At 41.9% G+C, this 26,818-nt stretch overlaps 1 protein-coding gene across 4 annotated transcripts in view; it reads right to left on the bottom strand.

The window, feature by feature from the left end:
- UBASH3B (ubiquitin associated and SH3 domain containing B) overlaps window positions 1-26,818 on the bottom strand; it is an 80,943-nt gene that overhangs the window by 46,482 nt on the left and 7,643 nt on the right. Inside the window, exon 1 of one of the 4 annotated variants that reach the window (XM_068916536.1) lies at window positions 3,666-3,758. The exons of the other annotated variants lie outside the window; for them this stretch is intronic. Within the exon in view, the coding sequence (XP_068772637.1) occupies window positions 3,666-3,685 (20 nt within the window). The 5' untranslated portion in view covers window positions 3,686-3,758. Of the gene's footprint in view, window positions 1-3,665; window positions 3,759-26,818 lie in introns of those variants that run through there. 4 annotated transcript variants of the gene reach the window in all.

Here is a 26,818-nt window from a genome sequence, read left to right as displayed (position 1 = left end):
AATCTGGCTTATAATTTGAGTGCCTGCAGTGGGGGAAGCAATAAGAAAACCTGGAAGGAGAACCCTTGCAATATAATTCTAGCTGGTTCTCCATTGTTTTATGCCTAGATTTGTCCCTCTTTCCTTTGCCTAGTAGCATTTCAAATTGACATTAAACCTGGACAATTAAAAAAGGCTCGTGATGTGACAGTCATGACGGAAGTGTAAGTATGGACTTCTCCCTCACAGAAAGGCTGAGGGTGACCTGCTCCAGAAAATCAACAAAACTGGTTCATCTTAAATTGCTCATCTTGTTGATAGTTTCGGTAAAGTGAATGAACCATGTAAGGTGGCATCCTTCTTTCCAAATGCAGTTATCCACAGTGTAGATACCTCCATCTAGACTCGTCTTTACAGTCAGTGGGGGGATTTGTAGGGTATGTTTACTTTCGGCTAGGGCAAGCATTTAAAATAGGTCACATGACTCATGCTCTAGATGTGCCAGTTTCTCCTCGCTGCGTGGAAAAAGAGATGAGACTGCTTGTCCACGGGTAGGCTACGGGCATAGGCTGTGGGCATCTAAGGTTATATTGAAAGCACTGCTGGCCTCTATTTTTTGTACCCGTTCTGTATCTCCTTTTGGTGTCCTGTGTCCTTCTCTCCTATATATTTAGATTATAATTCCCCGTGGCACTATAGACTCGTGTAATGCGTAACGCCAGCATGACAGTATCTCGGGATCCTTCAGCAGTACCAGTACAAAAATAACAGTACAATACTTTCCAATTAGTACTTAGAGAAAGAAAAAAAAACAGTTGTGAGAGACAAACTATTCATAGTGTGGTCTCTATGCTATCAAAAGATCTGAGGGGGAAGTTCTGCTAACTTAAGCTATACAAGCATCTTTTACATATGACTCACAGTTTCTTTATCCTCAACTAAATACCCCTTGTAAGAAGCCTATTAGAAATTATTAATAAAAGATCACCCATCTCTAGGTTTCAGTGAAACTTAGTAGAAAATTATATCCCAGCTCTAGATTTGTGTAGAATAGCTTAAATGAACAGCTTTAGAAGGACTAAAAGGGATCTATTCTTTGCTGAGCAGTTTGAGATTGCAAAGTAATGGCTTTAGGACTTGTATTTATATGAAAGTTTACCCTGGGCTTACAGCAGTACGTCGGTGAAACAGACGGGATTCTTTTCTTTTCAGTTCTGAAATATGATTTCATAGTTTCTGTATTGATTTGCCATGTCCTCTTGGATAATCAGTCATGTATGAAGGAAGAATTCAGTACCGCAAACCTGTCTGCCCTACATACAAGAATTTTTTTTCAATTTTGCATAGTACATTTCTGAAGGATGAGCCCCTCAGATACGTCCTTCAAATAGATTCAGGATTCCAGGATCTAGCCTTGCTGCTGCCGATTTTAAAACTAAAGATCTCTACCAGCTTTTTATGTAGAGAAGAGTCCTTTTTACTCCTGTGCTTCCTTTGCTGACTGGGCGTTCATTCCCAACTACAGGCTGCTGTTCTGCAACGTGCATTTGAAATTGGTTTTGAAATGCATTATTACTCTCAACTTGCATCTCTCCCTCTTTGATGCATAATTTAGATGTTAGCCTCTTATAAATTACACAGCTGAGAAACTGCTGATGCTTCTGGGGAAAAACCAACAATAATAAAGCTGTACAAAGTATTCTTTGTGGAGACTATTTTGGACATAAACACAGTCATACTTCTTTTTGAGTTTGCCTTTTTTTGTCTCTGGGATGTTAAATGAACACAAAACTTTTATTATTTAGTAATTCACCAATACAGATGAGATCTGTATTGAGATGAGATGAGATTCTCATGAATTCCCTGTCATGAAACCACACTGCTCTGTGACTCCTCAATGGACTAAGGGTGGAAGAGATATTAGAAGTGGCCTTTTTTTCTAAGAGATATTAGAAGTGGCCTTTTTTTCTAATAGAGGAACTTCCTCATCACAAAAAAGGAATGCCAAGTGAAACTTGACTATTAAAAGTTGTGAGCAGGCTTGAGCAGCTAGATTGAGTGCTGGCTTTGATTCTGTTCTGTTGGTTGATGTTGACAAATCTTATAACTTCTGGACCCGTTTTATACTGCACCCAAAATCAGAGTAGTGTGGTCTCAGAAATATGAAGTTCAGTGGTATATGGATGAAAAGTGCTGTGGTGCAAGCTGGCCAATGCTGTTATTCTTCAGGTTATCATAGATTTCTTCTAAAATCTACTAGGACCCATAGAAGAAAATCCTGGTGCCTTCAAAAAGCCTTTGAGACATCTGTATAACTAGGTTCGTCTCTGTCATGATGGGCTAAAGGATTGTTTTACGTGTGTGCCCTAGTTCAACATGGCTACATGGACAAAGGACTCTGGCTCTCCGCTTGTGGTTTCGCTGTCTGCAAGAGGGAGGAGGGTTTTATAATCTGTGGTCTTCCCAAGGCACAGTGACTTTTGATTATTTGGATGAAAAGTTTCAAATGCCAGTCACTAAAGCCAAGCATCCAAATTCTTTAATAGGAACCTAAAAAAATTACCTTGTTTTTCAAATATATTGCTAAGATCTATAACTCCGAGGATCTGCAGGCAGTAAGTATTTTTGTCAAACCAGTTTGCTTTTATTTTGTTACCTTTATATAGATGCTGCTGCTTCACTTTACAGGCCAAAACCTGAATGCCTTTGGCTTTAATATTTTTCTAATTAAAGATATAGACATTTTGGATAAAATCCTGCAGCATATGAAATGCCACTGCTCCCTACTGAATCTGACTTAAAGTTAGTATTTCCAAAGTCCAAAGTTAATTAAAACACAGAAAAATAAACCTTCTGCTGAAAAGCAGCACGAAGAATTGAAGACTAAAGACTGCTCTGCCTTGTACGCGATAGCTAATTGTAATTGCATTCGTCCTTGCTGGTCCCAGGGAAGAAAACAAAAAACCTATTTGCCTGAAAGTATCTTCCAAAGTAAAACTGAGATGCTCTTGGGGATGGAAAAAAAGTCGGAACTGGGATGTTTTTATAGGTATTGGAGGCAACATCAGAAGCTTTTAAAGTATGTAATTTATAGGGGAAGTGACTCAAATGAAATTTTGCACTTTAAAACAATCAGCAGAGTGTTGAGGGCATAAATGACCTTTGAAGAGTTTAAAAAGCCCTTTAATTTCTTAATATTAGAGCTCCTCACTCCTGTAATTGTATTTCATTCATTAATCAAGTGATTATTTCAAAATCAATGAATTTCATTAATAAAAGCAAAGTCAATCTATAGCTTTTTTGGCTGGGGAGAAAAGCTTAAAAAACCCAAATGGGTGTATCCTAAAACCTTAGAAGCTGCGAGGAAAAATGAACTCTCAGGTTTTATTGTTCTGTTTTTTAAGTCTAATTGTCTTTAAGCCAGTCTCATGATCTGTCCATAGTCATAAGCTTTGCAGTCCCCCATTGGCATAGGCAGGAGATGGAGAGAAAAGGGGATCAGAAACGCCAAGTCTTCCATCCCTCAAACTTTGTGGCAGTTCCCCACAGGAATGAGAGGAACATATGGCAGTTAGGGTGAGGATGTGGCTAATTATCGGTATCCCTGTATCCTGTAAATGCTTTAGCAGGAAGACCTGTAAAAGCATTTTGGGGGAGATTCCACTACCATTTAAAAGTTTACTTACTGCATGGAAGTCTCTATCATTTTCCTCGTCTCTTCTCCCAGATCAAGGTGGATTGAATTAATTCAAACGTTTCACATAGAAAAGGCAAAAAAGTGTTTCTGCAGAAGAAAATACTTTTCTGTGAGCGTTGTAAACCACTGCTGATTTTTTTTAGTTAAAGTTTTTAACACTTGATCTTTGTGATACCTGGCATCTCTCGTATTAGATCAGATAAAAGGCCCATGTTCTGTTATTTTGTTCCATTCAGTGGCCATCAGTGAGTACTTAAAACCAGTAAACTAACAGGCACATGGAAGGAGTCTTCATCTGCCCGTACCCTTGCCCCTTCCCAGCATTCAGCAATTGGCAGTTTAAGTATTTCTTGAGTCAAAAGGTGCATTTGAATTACTGTGCCAAACGACCTCTGAACCCACTTACGCTTTTCTCCTCTACAACATCCTGTCATATGAGTTCCACAGTTTAGTTATTTGCAATGTGACGAAGTTCTCCCTTGAGCTTTTTTCAAACCTTATGCCTGCTGCACCAGCCCGTCAACTGTAGGCCAGATGCAGCCTCTTACACTGCTCATGACCAAAGGAATATATAAAATTGTAACCGAGGCTGACGGTGTGATATACTAGGGAACTACAGGTAAATGATGAAGGACCTTCACTAAGATCAGAACACATTATACTGGGTGATGGATGAAAGCTGCATAAGTGACAGCCTTGTATCTTGTCCATTTCCAAGAAGCATTTTATACACCTTGGTCTCTAAAGGCCTGAAAATGAACCTTTTCTTCTTTTTTTTTTTGGTCTGAGAACTACATATTTGCAACTAAAACATGCAGAAGAGCTGTATTTTTTGTTCAGAAGAGCTGAAAATGTTCTGCTTTCAAATTAGGATTTATTTTTAGGGTTTGGGTTTTCTGACAAAAATAGAAAACTGATCAACTCTTCTACTTCCTAAAGATTTCAGCCTTTCATTGCCTTTGATAGAAAATATGTTTTATGTTTTTTTTTTTTTCTGAAGGGTTATTTGGATGTAGGTTAATTATGTTATCCTCCAGACTCACTGTGGTGGACAAAAGGCAACACCACTGAATAAACTCCCTTCTGCCTTTGACCCAAGGATTGCAAACACCGCTCAAAGAGATGGAATTTGCTTCGAAAGTAGTCAAACAATAACCTTTCAATGGATTACATCACTTCCGTAATAAACAAAACATGATTCCCTTTCAAGCTTATCTGTGTGCCAAGTTCTGTGGTTACAATACAATAGCTGTATTGTTCTTGTATGCTGCAAGCAAAAATGTATTTTGGTAACTGCTGCTCTTTATAACACAATTGTCTGATGATAGTTATTCTAGCAAACCATTAACTCCTTCAGCAATGAGAATGCATCTTTCCGAGCGGGTATATAAGCCTCAAAAAGTCAATTTCTCCCACCCAGCATGGAATAGAATAGAAAGTAGCATAAACTTGGGACTCTCAGAGTTAGATAACATGTAAATTATGGTGACTCATAGTGGAAAATCGTAGATAAAAATTACACAAAGACTTATTTAACCACCATCTTGTGATTTTTCCCCTCCATATGAATGTGTGAGATATACTCAGACACACTTCAGAGTAATACTACTATTTGTCCATTTTCGTCCTCGCCCTTTGCCCCCGGCTGTCTTGGAAGATATGAGACACAAAATAAAAATTTACACGCCTATTCATATTCACTGCACATTGCCCATTTAGGAATGAATGAACCCTGAAGCAGTTTGAATCACTGGTTCATTTGTGAAAAATATGCTAATTCCCACAGACCTGCTCTCAGGAGAAAGCTTGCTGTGTTTTGCTAGAGTGGGTAGGTTACTAATTGGCTATTCCCATTTTACAGACTGGGAAACCGACGTGGGGAAAAAAGTGACCTGTCTGGGGCCCACATAGGATCTGAGTCATCTTCTGCATATCCCCCTGTCGCTACTTGCTCCACAAGGAGCCTAAAATAACAGAGTGGGTTGGATCCCACACAGTCGCAAAACTGGCGATAGGTTTAGGGTGATGGTCTCCCAGTCTTCCCTCTTCCAACTAAGCTGCATAGAACAACCACACAAGCCTACATGAGCTTGTTTGAAAGAAAGCAAGAACAGGCAGAACATCCGGCTCTTCATGGCAGGAAATATTGAGAACAATTTTTTTTTTCAGTGTGTGCATGTGGTATTTTTGTAATTTAAGCTCAAGTTACAGTCAAACTCTGGAAACGAACCAAAAAGAAGAGCTAAACACATTAACATGAGTTCGAGACTAATTCCAGCAGCAACTGACAGTTTGAGGAAGGGAGATACTTCTTTCTCCTGAATCAGTAAAACTCATGCTAATATCCTAAACTATGCTAAGGAAACATGCCAGTTAGGAGAGAGAAAACAGCTTTGCAGCAACAGCAGAAAAGGGTTATATTTCTCATGGATGCAGGTTTATAAAAGAAATAAGGGACTGTGGCTGGATTTCTGGAAAACAACTGAAAAAGTACATTATGTTGTAGAAAAGACTTTTCTCTCATATTACTCTTCCTGGCCATCTCCCTGACAGCACAGAATTGTTCCCGATAGTATAGTCTCACTTGCTTTCTTCAGTTCAGTATTCAGAGGTCCAAGGAACAAGGCCAGCAGACCTTACAATTAGGAATTTTTTTCCTCATATCCCACTGTAATTTGTCTTTGCTCATTTTCGTGCTTTGTTCATTTACCCTTTATCGAGTTCATGAGGCAACCTTAATTGCATTTCCTTCTGGCTGCTGAGGAAAGGACTTTTTTGTCATGGGCTGAAAGCAGGATTTGAAGCCAGGATCCTCAGAACCAGAGCACAGAGTTTTGGCAGTAACATCAAGGGAGCGTGTCCACTAACTGGTAACAGCACTGGACCGTTATTCCTACATACCAGCTACTTCACCAGGGTATGATGCTCTGGCAAGGCATGAGATTCATATCGCTTTTATTCAGCTCAGTCAACCTATATTTTATTCCTTCCATTCATTCATTGTAGTTGTTGTCTGAATTTCCTTGCTTTTGTTGATATCCCTCTGCTGTATGTACTTCAGCAAAATAAAGTCTTTGATGACTTTTTCTTCCTGTGCATCCTGAATCACCTGAGCCGAGATTTTCAAAGGCACCCCAAAGTCTGAGCCTACCAAATAAACTTTGGTTTTAAAACACCTTGCTCTGGAAAGGTCTGATTGCTTAACTTCAGCCTCTTCTGAAAACCCCAACCCTAATATATATATAATGACCATGGCTTTGCCAGCTAAAACATGGCTCAGTGTGGGGCCAATAACTTGCAGGGTTGCAGAAGGAAGCGAATAGCACTATATAGGTACTGCGTTACTGGAGGGCTAATGTTTCAATCCTTTGAGGAAGCTCTAAGGGTAGACAAGGCACAGTCCTACGCTCTAATTTGCCCTGCAGACCCCATCTGTATACGATAATGAAGTGAGTTCTAGTTCTTTCTGCACTAGTCCCCATCTTTCCTTGCCTTTTGCCTTTCTGTCTGTATTCATACAGTATCACCTCTCCATTACTTACATAGAGCTCCTTGGGGTAGGGGGGGCATCAGTTTATGTATGAATAGTGCTTACTAGCCTGTGACCTGGATGCCAGAAGGCGGCTTTCTGGTTCTATCAGAATATGCATTATTAATGCAAATAGCATAAGAGAAACCAGAGAATTTGCGAGAAACCAGAATTTTCTGCCTTTATACTGTGATATATAAAGGTTTGTGAGGATAAATAAACCGTTTCATTTGTATTTGCTGTGTCTGAACGAGAGCTGGTTAATACTGGCATTTTCCAAATTTCAATAGATTTCCTTAGTAAAACATGTGAGATTTTTTTTTTTTTAATGGTGAGCTTTTTTTACGTCCAGTTGACAAAATATGATTGTGGTGATGCTGTACAGGTGAATAATAGATTAAATCTGTGGAGAAAGAAAGAAAACGTATGCTGGACTTAAGCTTGAAGGAGGCTACTCCTAAACGAAGACAGATTAACAGCCATTTACAGGAGTGATGTATTCAGCTTACAAGATCTCAGGGTACGTGTCTGTCTCTGTCAGTGCATGAGTCTGTGTAGTTCCTTCTCAGACTGGATCTAAGTAAGTTGCAACTGTATTTTTTGATACAGTTTGAACCCCTCTGATCAGGTCACTTCAGAGAATTGTCACTTGTCATCTTCTAGCATGCTGTTTGCCTGATTCTCTCTGAAACTAAATCCCATTCATACTAAATCCAAAGGCTAAACTCCTTTTTTGGGGGTTAAAAACAAAAATGCCAAGTTCTCTGCTGAGAGTTTTTCCTAACCAACAATTTTTTAATAAGAGGAAATAAAAGGTAAAGAAGCATGGCAAAGGGGAAAAATCAGTATTGAGGTTTATGTAGTTTACTCTGTCCCCTGCAGCGGGAATGTTTGTACCTGGGTACCTCAGTGATTAGATGTGTGATAGTTGGGGCGAGAAACTGGCTTTGAAACTTGCGTTCATTGAGGATCACTCACAGTGCTGTAATACGGGCTTAAGAACTATTTTTGAGGTTTCGTGAAAAAGCTGTTAGGATCGCATGGAAATGATATGTTCGAATGCTTAAACAAAGAGCACAAATGCCAAGAAGCCCAAAAGCCGTCTCGAGAGCGAGGAGTCCATCTTGTCATGTCTCTCATCACGTCACTGACAGGAAAGTAAGAAGCCGCTTTCGTGTTGTTGAAAACTGACATTTTCAAGGTGCATGAGTGAGCCTGAGAAAACTCTACAATTAAAATAAAGTCTTGCAACCCCCCCTAGAAGTTTGATGAAAGCCAGCTTATTAGTCTGTATCAGAGAGAGGAGTTAAAAGAAAAAAAAAATGCTTGTGCAAAAGTGGAGAGAAATATAAAGGCTAAAGGCTGCTTTAACCGCTAAGTATCAACTCCATCTCCCACCTACCTCCCACACGCAACTGGAAATAACTTTAAATAATTTATTTAAGTGTGTCTGTATTGCAGTTACATATTTAATGACTTAAAGGGACAGTGTTTCAGTTAGGGATACATTTGAATTTTCCATAATTTGAAGGTGAGCATTACTCCTGCACCCTATTCTCTGAGAATTTCAGAATGTTTTACAGGTATTTGTCAATTAAGCTCTACAGTTCCTTCTCAGGTAGTCATTAGCTCTGTTTCCAGAGAGAAAACCATAGCACAAATGGGTTTAGTAACTAACGTTAGAACACAGTAATTCAGTGAGAGAACGAGACTAAGGAGTGAGCCAATTCCCCTGTCCTGCTCCCAAAAGATTAGAAGAAAAAATCTCTCTCCTCTTTCTTCTTTGCGCTTGTATTGTTTGTTGCGTCAAATTTCTACGTTTTGTTTTTAAACAGTCTTTAAAAATCTTTAGTGCAAGAATTGTCTTTTCATAGAGAGTAATATGTTCAGGGACTTAAGGGGCAAACAGTTAAGTAGCAATTTTAGTGGGGACATCATATATGAAGGAAGAATTAAAAAGGCATCATATACGGGAACATTTCATGTTGGAATTATCTAAGCTCATTAGAGATGGAAACATCTGACTGAGCCATGTTATAAATTTTATTAATAATGGTGAATAGTTCATATCTTTGTGGAATTGTCTATCCTTTTTCTGTAAAGACTGTCACCTTGATTATGGTCAGAGTTTGGTCCCGCTGCTTCCAGCAAATTCTGATTTTAATTTGGTGAGCGTATCGACAAAGTAGTACGTTTGTAGAAATTAATTTGTTTTTTTTTTGGGGGTGGGGTGGGAATAATGCTGGATGTTTTTGCTGGGTTGCCAGCCCTTTTCACCTTGCAAACAGGCAGGAGAGCTGATGAGACCAGGTTGTGGCTTACTTGCTTTTTTACCACACCATATTGTCCACTTTTGATGAGAGAAAAGGAGTTAAAAAAACAATCTTGGTTGGTCATTTTTGTGTTTATAGGTTGGTCATTTTTGTGTTTATAGGTTACAGCACATCTCCAGAAAAGGGAGAAGATTTACACCCCAGTGCTTACAATTATCTGCATGATTTTCCCCCTCCCCCTCAAAGGGCTGAGTGCCCTCACATTAGGATGCTGCGTTCCAGTGCAATGAGGCATCGCAGCGATATCACAGCACAGATAACGTCCCAGTGCAGTGCCGCAGATGTATCCTTGAATCTCCAGCTATGGCTGGAGTTTGGCAGTCGTCTATGGAAATACATAAAAGGATCTCAGTCTAAACTCACAGCTATTTGTAAATTCACGCAAGGTTCCTAGAGTCCTATCGAATTCCAAACGCTGCTCCTGCTCACACCGGTTCCTTTGCACAACTTTACAGAGACCAAATTATCTCTTCTGCTTTCTGCCAGCAATGAATTCATCTGACTTCTGTAGCACTGCCTGATTCTTGACCCCTTTTTCTGCCTCTGTGCTTAGATTAAGACCACTAGGAAGTAGGCACTGCTCTTGTCTGTAAGCTGGCAAAATACCCGAACGGATCGTGCGTGTCCCCACGTGCACATAATTCCCCCCGGCCCTTTGGTTTGGAACCAGGGTGTAACATTTGGTAAGAGTAGCATTGGTGAGTACTTCCTTGTTATAGTTGTCTAGGAAATACTCAGAGAACCACTTCCTGTGCTACTGATGAGATGAACTGTACTGCTAGTTTTGCATTCATCTGAACCCTGAAAAGGATCAGCAAAGAGCAAAGAGCGTGTGCTACAACCATTTTGTTAACAATGGGAAAATCATGATCTTTTAAACACCGTTTTCCCCTGTATAAGTTCATGGTACAGAAAAGCTAATTGTAGCCACAAGGCTGACAATTGCCAATGACAAACAAAAAACCCCGAACGAACCCAACAGCTACTCATTTTCAGGAAGTTATAGAAATGCTCTTGCAGTTCCACAGTACCTGAACTATATGTCAGCTTTCTTTTCCCCTAATGCTTACTCGGAAAGAATCACTGCTCAGAGGGAAAGCAGAAAGCAAGAGGGTAATCAAACCCTGGCAGCCATCTGAATCTCAGGCATCTTTGCTTTAATTTCCCTTCCTTGGTGGCAGATGGTAGCTTTGCAGGGGTGTTAAATCTGCTCATAACTAATAGGGTGTTGTTTCTTTGAACGCTCCATCTATTTCTACTGGAGCAAACCGTCAGTTCTCACTGTAACACAGCACAACCCAATAGTCAAGAAACCATGATTTGACTGAAAAAAGGATCACACCACCCACACCCCCCAAAACTATTGAATAAACAGTAATAACCTAGTGTTGTTTACTATACTTTCTTCCTTTCCATGTATTCTGTTAAAGAGTTGAATCCAGTGTGCAGTCCCCCAGCGCTTTCACAGCCAGGCTCCTCAGGCATGCTAAAATATGCAAGCCGAGAGAGATGCTTTAACTTTCTTCAGGCCTGGCGCTGCTGTTTGTTTAAAGGCTAAGAAACAATCCCTGCCCTGATGCGTGCACAGTTTAAACAGAGAAGAGAGACAATGAGGTAAACAGTACTTCGTCTTTTGGAACTCCTAGCATCAAAGAAGGAGAGGGTCAGTGTTGCATAGGTCTCAGCCCAAACGTTACTAAGCTCTTCTTTCACAAATACGTGTAATTTCTGCAGTAGCACTAGCATTCCAGTTCCTTCCCTATCTTCCCTCCCACATAAATTTGCATAGCCCTTGGCTATACCTTGGAGTTTCAGCTGCCCGACAAGCCAGCCGGTAGGTAAATACTGACCTGCAGATGCACAATCTAAATTGCTGCAAGGCATTCGAAGCAAAGCTTGCAAAAAGGAACTTGCGGCACTCTTACGGACAGCATCTGGGGTCTTAGGGAGGTGAACTCCTGTGCCTGGAAGGTAGCTTTCATACAGGATATCCCACTCTGCATGCACAGAGAGCTGGCTAGCCCTGGACATCCTCTCCAGAGTGCAAGGGCCTGGGAAGTGCCAAGGGGTTGGAGCCACCCGTAGCTCTGCCAACCCCAGAAAGAAGTGTCTGAGGGCAGAGCTGCAAAGGCGAAGCACAGGCGCGGCTCTTGCCCTTCGCTGTGGGTGAGAGCTGTCCCTCTGAACCCACTCCGCATTGCCCAGAGTCACTGGAGCTAGCGCTCACTAACCCTGGAGATAGGAAAGAGCCCACTGAGTCTGGAAAAGCATAGAGTTAAGGGGGGGCTACATTTCTCTTTCCCCTGCCAGCACAAGTTGCCCAGTTAGCAAACCAAGGTACAACTAGTTATCTGCCACGCCAGGAGTGTAAAATACTCAGGGGCTTTTCCATAAAGACAGTTATATCAATGGAATATTCTAATATTATCAGCAGGTAGAGGGACTTTATATAACAAATACTGAGATTTATCATCTCTCAGCATGAAAATTCAAGAAGGTGGAATATTTAATGCTGTGATCCATAATTCTAGCTGCAGGCTGTAACCAAAGTCAACGAACTACTTACTGTCTCCCGTCATTATTTCCCCAAGTTGTAGTGCTGTAGACTTTGACACCCCCCCCCCACAGTCTAAGACGTGTACAGGACGTGTCATTTGGGAGGGTTAGAAAACTACCCAGTACTTAGCCATTCGTTTGACTTTTTGCTTAGCTGCAAAACTAAAATGGGACCTGTTTGTGTGAAGCTGTTCCTATACTGTCAGCAATTGGATCTCCTCTCAGGTATAACTGCTACACTTGCTAAGAGCAGAATCGCCAGAGATTACATCAAAGTAGCATTTAGACACTACTGAGCTTTGAAGTGGCCCATCTTTAGATTTTATTCTGCCTTCCCAGGACCGCAGGAAAAGGTTTCACTTTTAATCCCAGCCTCTGGTGTGCACTTGGTTGCAGAATAAAGGTTCACTCACAGTACGCATGCAGATTTCACTTTTCACTCAAAGTGCTTCTGCCCAAACTCTTCTGGGTAGAGTCCTTATCCCAATAGCCCTGCAACTGTACCTAAACCTTTCAGGAAGGTTAGATCCCCGGATGGGTTAAAGAGGTGGTCCTGGCTTCACAGCAGAAGCAGAGCTTAGTCTTGAACACGGATCAAAGCTGGGTTATAGATCTGGTTGTGGATTAGACAACCCTGTAACATGCCCCTTAGACAGTGAAATGCTAGGGAGACAAGCTGCAGACTATAGAACAAGCTCTGTTATAAAGTGTTTGAGATGAATGAATAGACAAAAGAGCCACCAAATAGAAATAGGGAGTTTTGCCATCCACACAGCAGATACAGTGACCCCTACTTGTGCTACCAAGATATGGTCCAGCTGTTTATTAAACTTAGGCCCTTTTAAAATGTAGGGGCTATGGCCTTTACATTCAGGTCTAAGGAAATCAAATGGCAGTGATCCGAGTGATTTCACAATTTGGCTCTTGTTCAGATGATAGATTATGTTAATTTCAGGACAAAATGTGAGGTCCTTCCAGTTTCTTCGTTGCACAGACTTAAGCACACGTGTTACTTTCTTCTGGATAAACTGTGCGTTGAATAAAGGGGCAGATTTAGGTTCCAGCTATTCCTGTGTGGTTCTCCCCCACATTAAATTAATCTTTATTATTCACCCTGTAATAAGCTCAGCTATGAGTCACAGGAATTAAGCACTGGGATCTGCTTACATCACACTCTTCCATGATTTTGTAAACTAGTTTATAATTCCTTCCTTCATCGCAGAGCTGGCCCAGAGAAAAACACGAGCACTTTGCTGGTAACGGCTCACTTCTGTTCTTGCTGACAGAGTTCTGAGGTGCTGAGCATAGGCTGGGTTCAGATGCTGTAACAGAAAAGCATTAAACAACACTGGTTGCAGACTGAATAATAGGAGAGCTCCAAGTAGCAGGCAGGAGACAGCATTCTCACAGTGAAACTTTCAGGTCATTTTTTTATCTCAAAGGGAGAAGGGAGTTTACTCACTTCTACTGGATGCTTTTTTGCTTCCCATCACGAGAGAGTGCAGCTAAATAATACCCACCAATCTCTATTTGCGTGGACTCTTGCAGTAACTTACAGCCTCGGGATCTTTCCATTTCCTTCAAAAATCATTAAGATAGGACTCTTCCAAATTGTATTAGCTATGATTTGATTACAAGTCAAAACCGTGCTCCCATTGATTTCGATGTGGCCTTGCAATATTGTCTTTGAAACCTCTCCGTAAAATGCTAGTGGCCTTAGTGTAGTGCTTAATGGAGTTAACAGCAAGCGCGTGCCTGGCCCCAGATGAACTATGGAACTGCTGGTATCCTCTGAAGGCCAGGATTCTGATGTATTTGACTCAACACCCAATACGTTCCATGCTGTCAAAACTTAGACTAAGACTAATAGCTAAGTTTTGCTGAATGCATCTAAAAGGACTAGAGCGTGCCCTGTCCATGCCCTCCCTTGCCTCCCCGCCCCCCAATCTATCAATTTTTAAAATATACCAGTAGCACCCACACTAGTGGCTGCGCAATAAAGAGCTTAGGTATATTTTGGGGAGAATGAGGAGGGCAGATGTTAGCCTTTTTTTATCAGGACAGTTCGGTCCTCTTTGCTGACCCTCATTTGCTGAACTCAGGTTTGAGCGTTTGGAGTATGTTCAACTGAGTTGCCTAAAATAAAAGCTTGAGAACCTTGGGCACCCTCTATAGTTGATTCAGAGGGTTATTCAGACAACCCCTAGATCTGTACTGAGCTTAGAAGAATCAAGGTTTTTTGTGCTGAAAAACATAAATAAACAAAAGTACCTTTTCGAGCAATGCATTACAGAGCAGTGGAACCCACTGTCGCATAGTGTTATGGAGGCTAAAGAATAAATGCTTTAAGAAAAGGAAATACAAATAAGTTAGGATGGGCTTGGCGATGGCCTTCAAATATTTTGCAAAATTTGCGAAGTTTGGCTCCGGGAATCTCCAAGTTGCTGACTGGCGTAGACTAAGAGAAGAAAAGGGAAAACTGCCTGCTTAGTGGCATATTAAGCTAGATGAACCTTTCATCTGATGGGCTGTGCAAGTCATATTTTTATTTATGTGTGCGCATTAGAGGAAGAGCAAGCCATTGTTCTTTACAGCATGGAAGAGTTACTGCCGATGTCTCTCATATCACAGCAGGCCAGGACCGATCACTGTATGCAGTGTGATAACCATGGTAGCGCCCCACTGGCTTTAGGGGAGTCTAACTGCTAATTTATCACAGTGCAAATATGATCCGAATTAAGCCCATTCATTTCCTGAAGCCACTGGCTCACATCCTGTATATGTTCAACCATGCAATGGTGCGCATCTTTTAGATGAAACCGCAGAAACTGAGGCCTTGCAAGGCAGTATGTGCACACCATTTTGCCAAAGCACTATTCATCTGAATAAAGGTGTGAGGATGATTTTTCTGAGTGTCCGGTTCTTTTTAAGCCGTGTCCTATACCCTGCTTGACAAATACCGTGCTGCTAACGCAGGTCACAGTTTGCAAAGCATGAGTGAAATACTAATGTAAGATATTGTGCAAATGTAATATTTTTATTAATCGGGCATCACGTTCCTATGAAGGTGGTAAGGAAGACATACCTCGTCAGAACAAGTATGTTGTAGAACAGGTTTGCGTTTCGAGCGCCAGCCCTTGCATATACTTTGCTTGCGATCTGAATCACTTGTTAACACTGCAGGATTTCCTCAAGAGTTAGCCCTTTGGTTGGGATGTTAGTTCAGCTTCTACAAGTGGTGTCTATCAAGTCAGGTTCTTTTCTGAACTAACAAGCTCTTCTGGCTTCTATTGCTAATTCTGATGGTTTGTTCTGTATTATGGAGGGGAAAAAAAAAAAGAACCAGAAAGAAAACCACGCACTGGCCACAAATTGCTGTCTATCTTCAGCTATACATATCCTGTATGCTTCTTTGTATATACTGTAGGAGTGTATTGTATATGTGTAAATAAATGTGTGTGTATGCTTGTATATCCATACATAGTAGATATATATGTCAGTAGGTATACCTCCTGCTGTGTGTTTTTACATCTACTAGCCCTAAATAATCTCTAGGATCTTCAGCATTATAGATAAGAACCCTGTGATCACTTGGAGTTACGCAGATTTGTAATTGCCTTAAGATGCCATTGGGTGAGCTAGATGGTTGCAGAAACAGAACAAGTCCTTTCCTGCATTTCCTGATTCAGAAATACCTCTGGCAGAGAAGACTTAAAATATCAGTGTTGCATCAGTACAAGTTCCTCAGGATGGTACGGAAGTCAGACCAGGGAGTAACCCTAAGTATCAGTGTTTAGGTGCAGGAAAGGGCCTTCATTACCTTCTAGATAGTCTGTGCTTCTATTATGGCTTGTATCTTGGAAAACGGGTAAAAGTCACAAGTGCTTCAGGGGCTGCCCTGGCCTTGGCAAGAAACCAAAAGAATATGACTTTTAAAAAGTAATGGCAATTTTAAAACTTGCAGTTTGGGGGAAGGGAATTATTGTTTCTCCTCTTTGAGTGCATCATGAATAGGGAGGGTGACGAAGGGAAAAAAATCCCGTATTTGAACATTTCCTTTCACCTAAGGTGGTCAGTGAAATCACCTGCCACGAGAGTGTATTTCTGTAACCTGAGCTAAAAATAGAGAAGACCACTGATGGTAGATTTACAGCTTCACGTGTCTGACCTTTATTTCCTGTCCAGAGTGTGTGTGTTCTCAGCTCAAGGACAGTCGTGTTTTGCTGTCTGTCAGACACACACTTCTAGGAAGAGACAAAAAGGAACAAAAAAGAAGTAAGGGATTGTATTTCTGGACGGCATTCAACGCCGCTTTGTCCTGAGCTATCACAGGAATATGAGGTTCAGCAAGAACCTCATATTACCCTAGAGACACTAAGAAGGGAAAAAATATACACAGTAGCCCAGGCAAGACCTAGGCCTGCCTGTCTGTGGTACATGCCTGGAAAGTGTTAGCAGGGACGGGGAGGAAAGGTTTCCCGCATGTTTACACTATTGCTGAATGACCTCTGCTGGGGAGGGGGAAGGCCGTGAGGGACACACTCTGCAGCTGGAGGGCAGGTCACAGTGGCTACTGGCTTCTCCAGAGCTGCTCTTCTGATTCCCTGAATGTCACTTAAAGAGACAAATCTCTCCATAAAAACGTCAACTGGCACAGAAAGCACAGTGAGATGAAAATGGCACCGAGGTAGATATTCACAGGCATTCAGAAACCGTCTCAAAGCCAAACCCTTAAGTTACTTTGGTGCTTTCTGAAAACTTTAATAAAAATCCTGAATGCACACAGCTCTGAAATCCAGTGGGCTGGGTTTCCTACTGTCATTTGCTTTATGCAGCCATTTTAAACACATGCAAAGTGGGGGAAAATATTCCTGTTCTGACAGGTTGCCCTCTGTATTTAGATTGCACAGTGAGGGAGAAAGCAAAGCACTTGTGCACCTAAGTCCATCCCTAGTCACTGAAATCAACAGGATGTAAGCATGTGTTTCGGGCTTTGTTGAATGGGAACCTGAATGTCCTTTTCTGCATGTCCTGATAGATCCCCATGCAGCCATCAGCATAGAAGATTCATTGACACCAATTATTGCAAACATTTACATGTTCTCATCTCATCTCAGCCTTATATTCTGAGCAACTGAAGCTATGCCAAGTCTCGCTGCCCAGGCTAATCACATTTCCTCTCTGAAGCTTATTTACAGATGACTTGGATGTCGCTAGCACAGAAGTGAGGGAGGAAAATCAATACTTAAAATCTGATTCAAAGGCTACTGAATCTAAGGGAATGATTCCTCTTCAAGTCAGTATGTTCTGAATGAGGCAAGACAAAAGAAAGCTTTGACAGCAGTTGGTTTTTCAGAGAAAGGAGCTGTGTCTTTTACTAGGATGGAAAATGACTTGTTTAAAAGTAAAGGCAAAATCCCTGCGGACTTGGGGAAGGTGATTATGGTTGTGGAAAGGTTGCAGTGCTGAAAGGCAGACGGGCTCCAGTCTCTAATGAACAGAACTGAGTGTGGCTGTGCTGGATATACACAAGTGCACTACTGCGAGAAATGAGACGATGAGAACTGATAATGAGAACAAAGAATTTCCTTTGATTATTGGTTCTCATTTCCTATAACGCAATCTACATCTTTAAAGAAAGCTCATATGTTTGGTTTTGGATCCCCCTGTCTTCATGCGGTTAGAACATCCTAGGCACTAATATAAAAAAAGAAAGGTTAACCTGAACAAGGTAGGTTTCTTTCTTTTTCTTCCCATTTATATGCTATTTTAATGCAATGTAACACCACTGCTAAAACTGGAGTGATTTTGGATTTACGGCAGAATCTGGCAAAAAGGAAAGTGCAGAATGCTACGTGGTAGAAGCTGACATGGTGCTAAGAGAATTGCTTAGAAAGAACTAGAGGCAATGGTTAAACACAGCAAGCATGGTGCATCTGCTTCTGCATATTCTTCTCTAGCCAGTAGTGGTGCTCGTTCTGGTCTTGAGGATAGTGCCAGTTCAGCACCGTGGCTTTTGGCAGGGACTGTTTTGTAATCTGTATGGACAGGCCTTTCAACAGCTGAGCTTGACCTGTGACTCAGCATGAGATCAGCCACTACAAACCTGCGTCCAAAACCTTCCATCTTGTCATGAAATAAAGCCCACCTACGTGGCAGGCACTTCCCCTTCTCTCTCCACAGTACACTACTGACCACCCTTCTGGAGGGTCTTCTAAAAGTAGAAGAGATCAGATCAGAATATTTGAAAGTAGGCCTAGATGGCAATGGTAAGTCCCTGCAGCACTGTTGCAGACGGCAAAAGGAAGCCGTACTGGTTGTGAGCGCTCCTGCCTGCGGCCTGCGAGAAGCAGAACAGCAGCTTGCTGCTGGCTTTCACCCAGGCACAGAGGGACCTGAGCATGACTGTACTCAGCCTTGCAGAAGAGAGCAAAAATCACTTGCTGGAGTTGAAGGGGAGGTGTCCTCACTCCTATCCAGCACATCAGTGTGGCTGGCCAGTTACATGTGGAAATAACGCTGTTCTGGGTAAAGAAGATGAAGCAACTGAGACAATTTTTATAGGTTAGGAACCTCCTTGAGGGGTTTACAGATTTACCTGCCTCTCATTGGCTTCAGCAGGATCTGTAAGCCTTGAAAAATGTGGCCTTTATTCCCTGCTCAGAGCAAGGTTGAAGAAGAAAGAACGGTGGCTGACTTGCAGCTTGTTGCCTGGTCTGGTGCTGCAAGTTTTGATGTGACAGTCGCAGCCATCACTTTTCAGCCTTAGTCGAGTCAGGTATAAAGTAAGAATAGCAGCACTTGGGAGTCTTTTAACTTCACTGAACAAAGACCGATAAAAGGCCTTGCAAATGTCAAGGGTTGCAGTGCCTGTTATAGAAAATGGATATCATCCTAACTTCCTCCCTTTGTTTTTGCTTTTGAGAGTTCAAAATATTTAATAGCATCTTTCCTGTTCTCTATGTTAATGTCGCAAAAGTGCCTCTGACAGACCTCTACGGTGTCAGCTAAAATGCAAGCCCAATCCCTAGGAACAAAAGCAAAGTGATACGGTATTGTGGCATCCAGTATGTTACACATACGGTAACATACAAGGAGGGCACTGCTACACAGAGCTGGGATTTGTCTGAAGGATCCACTAGGAAAGTGGTACGGGTACCGGTTAGTACCCATGGTTCCTTTTAAAAAGATAGTGGGGAGAGAGAGAGATGAAGTTGTTGCATGTCTAGATGCCTAAATACTTTTGACGCGCCACCCCAAATCACCTTTGAAAATAGAAGCTGAATTCACAAATTATTTTAGAAAAGTTATACCAAGGTTGTGTATAGAAATTGGACTGATAGCTTGGTTGTGAACAAATTGCTTAGAACAGTCTTTCCAAAGCAGGAGCTGATTTGGGATGCTTCCATTTTAGATGTGCATGGGGGTCTGATTTTCAAAGATGATGAGCACATATCATCTGGCATTGGATGGGTGAGCACGCACACATGTGCGTTTCTACATGTTTAGAAACGGAAACTAAAAGTCTGAAAACAGAAGGTTAATCCTTCTGTATTTACAGTTTCCATATCTGTGAAATGGGGATTGTGATAACGCTTATCACCTTGCTGAGAGGTGGCAAAGCAAGCCACTGTAAATTTCTCTGCCATCTTTACATTGCAGTGGGTAGCAGAATGTTTACAGTTACTCTAGGGCAATATCTGTACTTGAAACTGTTCCTGCTCAGTACTAGATTAGGGACATGAGCAACAGCACAGGCAGTGGGTACAGCAATAATTAGAGCCAAATAATGGAATTGCACGTTTCAGAACAAACAGGATGCACATATACACATAAGAGAAAAAACCTTCTTGATTAAAAACCAAGAGGAAATGAAATTAGAGACACACTAATCCAGATAACCAAATCGAGCAGTTCTAATGTGGGATGTCAGTTAGCTTATGGTAACAACAACAACAAAGGACTGTCAGCAAAACTCCACCCTGTGTCACAGTATTTAAAAACAAAATTGTTGCAAAGGCCGTGAGCTAACCCTGCAATTAAGCACATGAGTAATCTCAGTTAAAACCAATGGAACTATTCATGTGTTTGAATTTAAGCAACATGTTTAAATCCTTTTCTACATTGGCACCCAGATTCATACCAGTTTTCTCCTTGAAAGTGGAGCCCAGTGAGGGAGCCTGTGGAAACCTGTGTGATTCCTCAGCGCGCTCTGTTCAGAGGATTAAATTCCTCTCTGTGCGCAGTGCCGTGCTGGAAAGCTCAACTTCCCCTTAAACATTCAAAGCATTCAGACAGATTCAAAGGGATGTTTGTACACTATGTATACCTAAATAACTCTTCAGCAGTGGAAAGAAATCTGCCCAGACCTTGCAGGGTTTAGATGGGATGCTGCCAGGATTTGCCAATTGTTTTCAGCCAGACCACCAATAACAACAACAACAGAGTGAAAAAGCAATAATTTTCGGGATTTTCATTCCAACTGAAAACTTGTCTGCTGCTTTGACACATACCTTGAAGCAAAGGGACAATTATCTAGTCACAACATTCAATCTCATTTGCATAATCTCAACTAAATTCTTTGACTGCTTTGAATACTTTTGTGATTAGAAAGATATCACAGAAATAAACTGACTACATGTTACAGACACTCAAAACTAATGTGTTACAAGTAAGGGAAAGATGAACTGGCATGGAAAAAAACCAAAAGATTTCTTCCTTACCATTATTACACCCAACCTGTGAAACCACAAAAATTCCTGTCTGTTACTTAAATGGAAGTCACATCAAAGGTCCTGTAAGACTTGGGGACGTGCAGCAAAACTGAAACGCTATTTTGTAGCTGGGAAGTTGAGCTAGATGCATGGAACAGTATCTGACTGCCACATAGAGTCCATTTTTGTGTTAGTTATAGCCTGAAGGCAAATCCAAATTACTGAGATCTAAACTCAGCACTGCAAGAGGCTCTCTTTGTGTCCTCAAGCAAATACCTTATAATACTTTTATGTGGGTGTGGGGGGGAGTATCTAATTTTCAGAGACACTGAGCATTGATTTTCTAAAGTGATCGGCCATGCTTTTCTAAAGTGACTTTTGGCTGTAGGTAATCCATTTTGGACCTCTGAAAAGAGCTTGGTTTCCAGAGGGAGTAAACACTCAGATTCATAGCTAGTTTTGCAAAATCTTTTGGTGAATCCACTCTCATTCAGAGGGGGGGGGGGGGGGAACTCCCAAACCCAGCAATATAACATTCTTCTGTGCACTGCTAAGTAATGATTTTTAGACTTTTGCTGATCCAGGGGGAATCATGGCCTATTTGTCCTCCATATACAACCCTTGTGCCCCATCGCTCTCATAGCTGTCATCTCTATATTCCCAGTCTTTACCGTATTTATTCTAACAAACTCCTGTGAGACAAGGAATTGTTATATTCCTCCACTGACGGGCACCTGAAGCCAAAAGAAACAAGCAGCTTGGCCATGAAGATGGTTGTGGTGCAAAGAACTGAGGCAAATCTTTTTTCTCCTAAGCCAGCAGCCTGTCTGCTCAAACTGACTGGTTCTCAGCTGGCACTCACTCTACTACTCACTTGAGCTTCCTGTTATATTTGACAAGGTTTTCCACTGACCTTTTAGATCTCAGAAAGGATGATAAACAGAACCCGGTGACTGTGTCTTCTCCACTGACCCCCACACTCCCATAGATGTAAGAAAGGGTGTTAGGTGCTTGACTGCTATTGTGTGTGCTAATGTACACGCCTGTCATCCCTTCCTATACTGACACAACCCCACTGGCCACTCGGGAAAGAGTGAAGTGACATCTCTGCCATCCTTTTCTCCTAGAACAGGCTGGTGACAGCAGCTTTGTAAAATTCTTCAGCTGTCTTCAAGAAAATCCTTTTTGTGACAGCCTGGCAAGCCTCCTGGTCCTATGGTTGAAAAGAGCTGGTGGCAATAACAATGGGAGAATTTTATCTCCGTTTGTTCCACAGTCTTGCAGACTGGTGGAACACAGGTGGGAGGTGAAGGGAGGAAGGGGAGACCACTATAGGCAGAAATCCTATTCCCATGCTAAGGGATCTCTAAGCCTGAAGGATCTCGGTATCTACCTTGAAATGTAGTTCCACTGATCTGTGCCTCAGGCCCTTGCAGCCTTTTCCTGCGTCATCCTAAAAACCTATTCATTTTTCTTGCTCATCTTCATGTTTTAGCTGGGCAGCCTTGGCTCTACTCTTTTCAAGTTCACTTTGCAACAGATGGGCCTATCTAAACATCAAGCACAAGCAAAGAAATCAGCAGCTGATAACAGGAGTTTGCTAGGAGAACATTAAAAGAATCGCAGCAGGCTGCCCAGTGACCTTGGTTGGGCTGACTCATAGGAGAATCATGGCAAGACGCGTTTTTCGGGCAGTCTGAGTAGCTAAGACACAGCCTAGACTAAAATCGCAGAGGCAGTGTGCTGGCAGAAGTTTCTCTCCGTGTGATACACTTTCAGAGGAATTAAAGGTCGTATGAATGACAGCCGTCATTGGGTGGCATAGAAATCAAACAAAAACCTAGCCACACCACACATTTCTAAAACACGATTTTCCTTTTCAGAATTCACAAGGATTTAAAACAGTTTATCCAGATGAATATCAGTAGCTTTTGAGCAGGAAACGGCTGAAGTCAGAAAGACAGGTTGACCCCAAAACTCAAGGTCTTTATAGGAAGTGAATTCCTCTCTCAGAGATGGCATCTGATGAACTTTAGGAAGCTGGATGAAGAAATGGAGAATTCTGATAAATGCTGATCTTTCCATCTGTCAGTAGAACATTTTACTTTAGGAAGAAAAAAGGAAATACCACAGCGGGGTTGGGTCATGTTCCCCCCCCCCCCCCCCCAAAATTACACTATTTTTATCAAAGCAAAATGAGGATTAAAAAAACCCCATGTAGCTGGTTTCAGGTGGCTCCCAGTCCTGCAACTCAGTCCATGTGGGAGGCCTCTTCTATGCAATGGGGCTAATGCTGAGAAGAGAAGCGGGTAGACAGGGTAGGTGATAGATGCTCACAAAGCTGTGACTCCGTAGTCACTCTGTAGTATTGGAAGGAAACGGCATCAGATGTTCTGTAACATTATAGCTGGAGCTATCGACCCGCTCCAGTGAGCCTGCGTGATGCGAATCTTTTGGATCCAGCTGGACTCATCCTCTCCCTAGCCTGCTGCTCTTGGCTTACATGTTTCAGACCCCAACAGTAATGGTACCTGGGACGCCAGATGCACAGGTGCTGCCCGTGAAAACAGCATTGCGTTTCCTTAGTAGGGCAGCAACTCTTGAAAGTGTTTGGAGGCCCCTGGGTGCTCTCCGTGCACCCAGTAGGTAGTTGTGCTCATAACAGATTGAGTCACAGAGTTAGAGTCAATATTTATAAAAGACTCTGTAGCCCCAACATATAAATGTGTTGTGAATAGGGAGAAACACCTGAGGTTTCTTTTTTTCTTCCAGAGACTAAGGTCCTGATTCTTACACACAGGCTCTGTGCGCTATCTGAGTGGTGCAAAAAAACCTTCTTCTTTAAAGATGGTGTAGAGGAAGCTTTTGTAGAAATGAAACTCAGGTTCCTATGTCTCGATAAGATCCTCAGCTGGTGTGTTTTAGTAGTGCTCCAACAAAGTAAATGGTGCCAGGCTACTCTATGAGGGGTTAAGGAGACTGTAAAGGGACTATAAATACGTCTTTTAAGGTACAACAGTCATTTACATTTGTACTCCAAGGCTCATTTCCATTGCCTATAGACTTGTGTAAGTGAGAACAAGATCCAATTCTTGTTTAATTTGAGAATTCTTTGAACTGTGCCGGGGAGAACTGACTGCAGCTTATCCTTGGGCAATATATTGTGATGTGACGCTTGCTAAGAATTGGCAGCTACCCTCAGAAAGAAATATTGATTGTGAAGAATAAATTCAATATAATAGTAGTACAAGGGGGCAGGACATCGCTGACACCATTACAGTCCGCAGTTCTGAAGTGCCCTTTGTCTCAAGCGGCTAACTAAGGTGCCTTCTCTGGCATCAAGCAAATTGATGCATTATCTCTTTTTAAATTTCTCTGCCTGTAAGATGGGAATGATACTGATGTCAGAGTAGTTGTACATAACAGTTCTGTTCATATACAGCGCTGAAGTTCACTGATCATTCTAACTTGCTGTAACAAGGGGTAACAGCTAGCAATTGGGGGCAATGCTGAGATCACTGCCTGTCAACAGGAGATGGTATTGACGGCTTTCTTATTTGGGCTTCTCCCTATATCTTTCCCTAGAGACATTTGCTCTCTTTCCAACTCAGATTTAGATTGCCAGCTCTTTGGAGCAGGGATCATGTTTTCCTTCTCTGTTTGTACAGCGTCTAGCACAACAGGACTGCAGTCCATAAAAATCAGGCTCCAACTCTCTAGTGCCATACAAAGATAAAACGATACTGGTGTTTTATGTCAGTGCAAACCCACGGCTTAACATTTGCATGAAACAGATTCAACAACCCTCAATAAAATAAGGAATAGCTCAGAAAAATAACAGTACCACTTTATATATTTCAGGTACTTCCAATGTCACTTTAACACATCCCTCCATAATCAGTAGAAATGCAGAGAGCATCTTGATCTCAGACATTCAAGAGAAGCACGTGCTCAAGTGCTTTGCTAAATCAGGCCGTTAATGAGATTTCTGTAGTGTAAAAACTTGCTGTATTTCATTAGATACAGTAAAGAAAATACTCATTTTTACAAATCAGGAGATGAAAAATCTCTCTAAAACACACCCACCTCTACACTGGCAATTATTTCATAGTCACAATCCACAAATGATTGATTTTGAACTATCATGAACTGCAGTGCCTAGCTGATAAGACATGAAAGGAGGAAAGGGCATTTGCCTTGCTTTTGATAATAGTAGTGGGGTGAGGGGTGTGAGTGAAATATAGTTAAAACCTCTTTCAATGTCAAACTATTAAAGGCCAGGGTGTTTAATCACAGTTACGTATCTTTGAGCGTGTCCCTGCCTTTCTAGCACAGAAGACAGATATTCCAGCATTTACTCCGGTCTGTCGTTTGCTCAGCGACGTACATAACCTTTTGCTAGCATTTTCATGATAATCTCCTAGGGACTGGCCTGCAAGCTATTCATGCTGGCGCTGATAGAAAGCTTCAGTCCTGGGGACATGAATTTGGAGTCTGGAGAAAACAAACACCTCTCCTGGCACTCATCCCAGCTTCCGGTTTATATTTGCTTTCTTTCTGTTTCAATCTCACACTGCTGTCCGGTGGGTGAGAGAAATCAGTCAGGTCCTGACAAACCTCTCAGGAAATTGTCATATACAGACATGCAACTCTGCTCTACTTACTGATCTTTATTCTTTTGGGAATCCTGAACGAGGGAAGGCTAAAGCTTCCCAGGGAATGGAGGGGAGGTGTCTTCTGTCCCCCTCACTGTGTGAGATCAGCAGATCTTGGCTGCATATTGCGAGCTCTGGGTATTTGGGAGATTTCTCAAAAAGTGCCTTTTACAGCTGGGGCTTCTCGAAGTCTGAAGAGAAATATTGGAAGAATGGATCTGACAGAGCAGCACCCGTCTTACCAACACAGATAAGAGGTTCAAGATGTCTAAAATATTGTTCATGTAGGTTCTCGGCTGTTTTGTTGTGCTGACTTCAGCAATTCCCTCAACACATCCTCGTATTTCTTGCTACTTTTTTCCGCGCTGCTCTCTAGAGTCAGTCTTTGTGTGTCAATGGGTAGCGTAGGATATGATGGGGATAGGATAAAGCAAAGCCAAGCCAAGAACTATTCTTTTCAGGTTTGTTTATATAGTGGGTGAGTAAGACAGAGATGCCGTGCTACACACCATTGTAATGCACAAAGCCTGCAATGAGTCCTGGTGATGGAATCCAAAATGCTGTCAGCTGCTAAGCTACAGCTCTTTGATGACTCTGCTTGTTGAGGATAATTAGACTGGTGCAGTACCGACACACACATGGATGTCTCTATTCTTTTCACAATTGCAGAGTACATGCTGTGAATCCACTATAAGAGCCAGTTAAAACCCAGGGCAACATTTTCAAGTGTGTACAAGACTTGGGAGTCTAAGATTCACTTTCAAAGGTGACTTAAAAAACAAAGTCTCATCAGGAGCCAGCAGGCTTAGGGCTTGGCATTTAAAGGCAGCAAAGAATTTTTGAAACTTTTGCTGATGATCTTTCAAGGCATGGAATTTCCTCCCCACCCCCCCCCCCCCCCCAGCTTCTGTCTATGTATTCAGTAAGTCCCAAGGGCTGTCAGCATCCTTCAGACATGGGCTCTTCATAGCAAAGTGGAAGAAGTAATCTAAGGGTAAACTCCCAGATGGCTTTCTAAGGAAGTACTGCAGAATTCTGCAGACACGGGCCAACCCGCTGCTGTGTCACCAAGCCTCCAAGGGGGAAGAATGATCAGCATTTTCTGCAAACAAGGCTCCTTTCAAATAGCCCATGCTTGGTATCCACAAGCATGAGTTGCTCTAGTGAGTCTTTGTCTTAAGGATCTCATCAGTGGATTTATACAGGCTCCTGACAGTAAAATGAGGGATATTCCCATATATGAAATGCAGCATGCAGGTGAAGTGGAAGAGAAAAAGGGACAGAAGAGGAAAAGGTAACATTGGTATCTCTGTGTCACTGGATAACTGATATGTACCCTGAAAGGAACTGCATAC

This window comes from Struthio camelus, chromosome 22 (genome assembly GCF_040807025.1).
Source record: "Struthio camelus isolate bStrCam1 chromosome 22, bStrCam1.hap1, whole genome shotgun sequence".
Taxonomy (NCBI): domain Eukaryota; kingdom Metazoa; phylum Chordata; class Aves; order Struthioniformes; family Struthionidae; genus Struthio; species Struthio camelus.
This window is presented reverse-complemented; position numbering and strand designations above follow the sequence as displayed.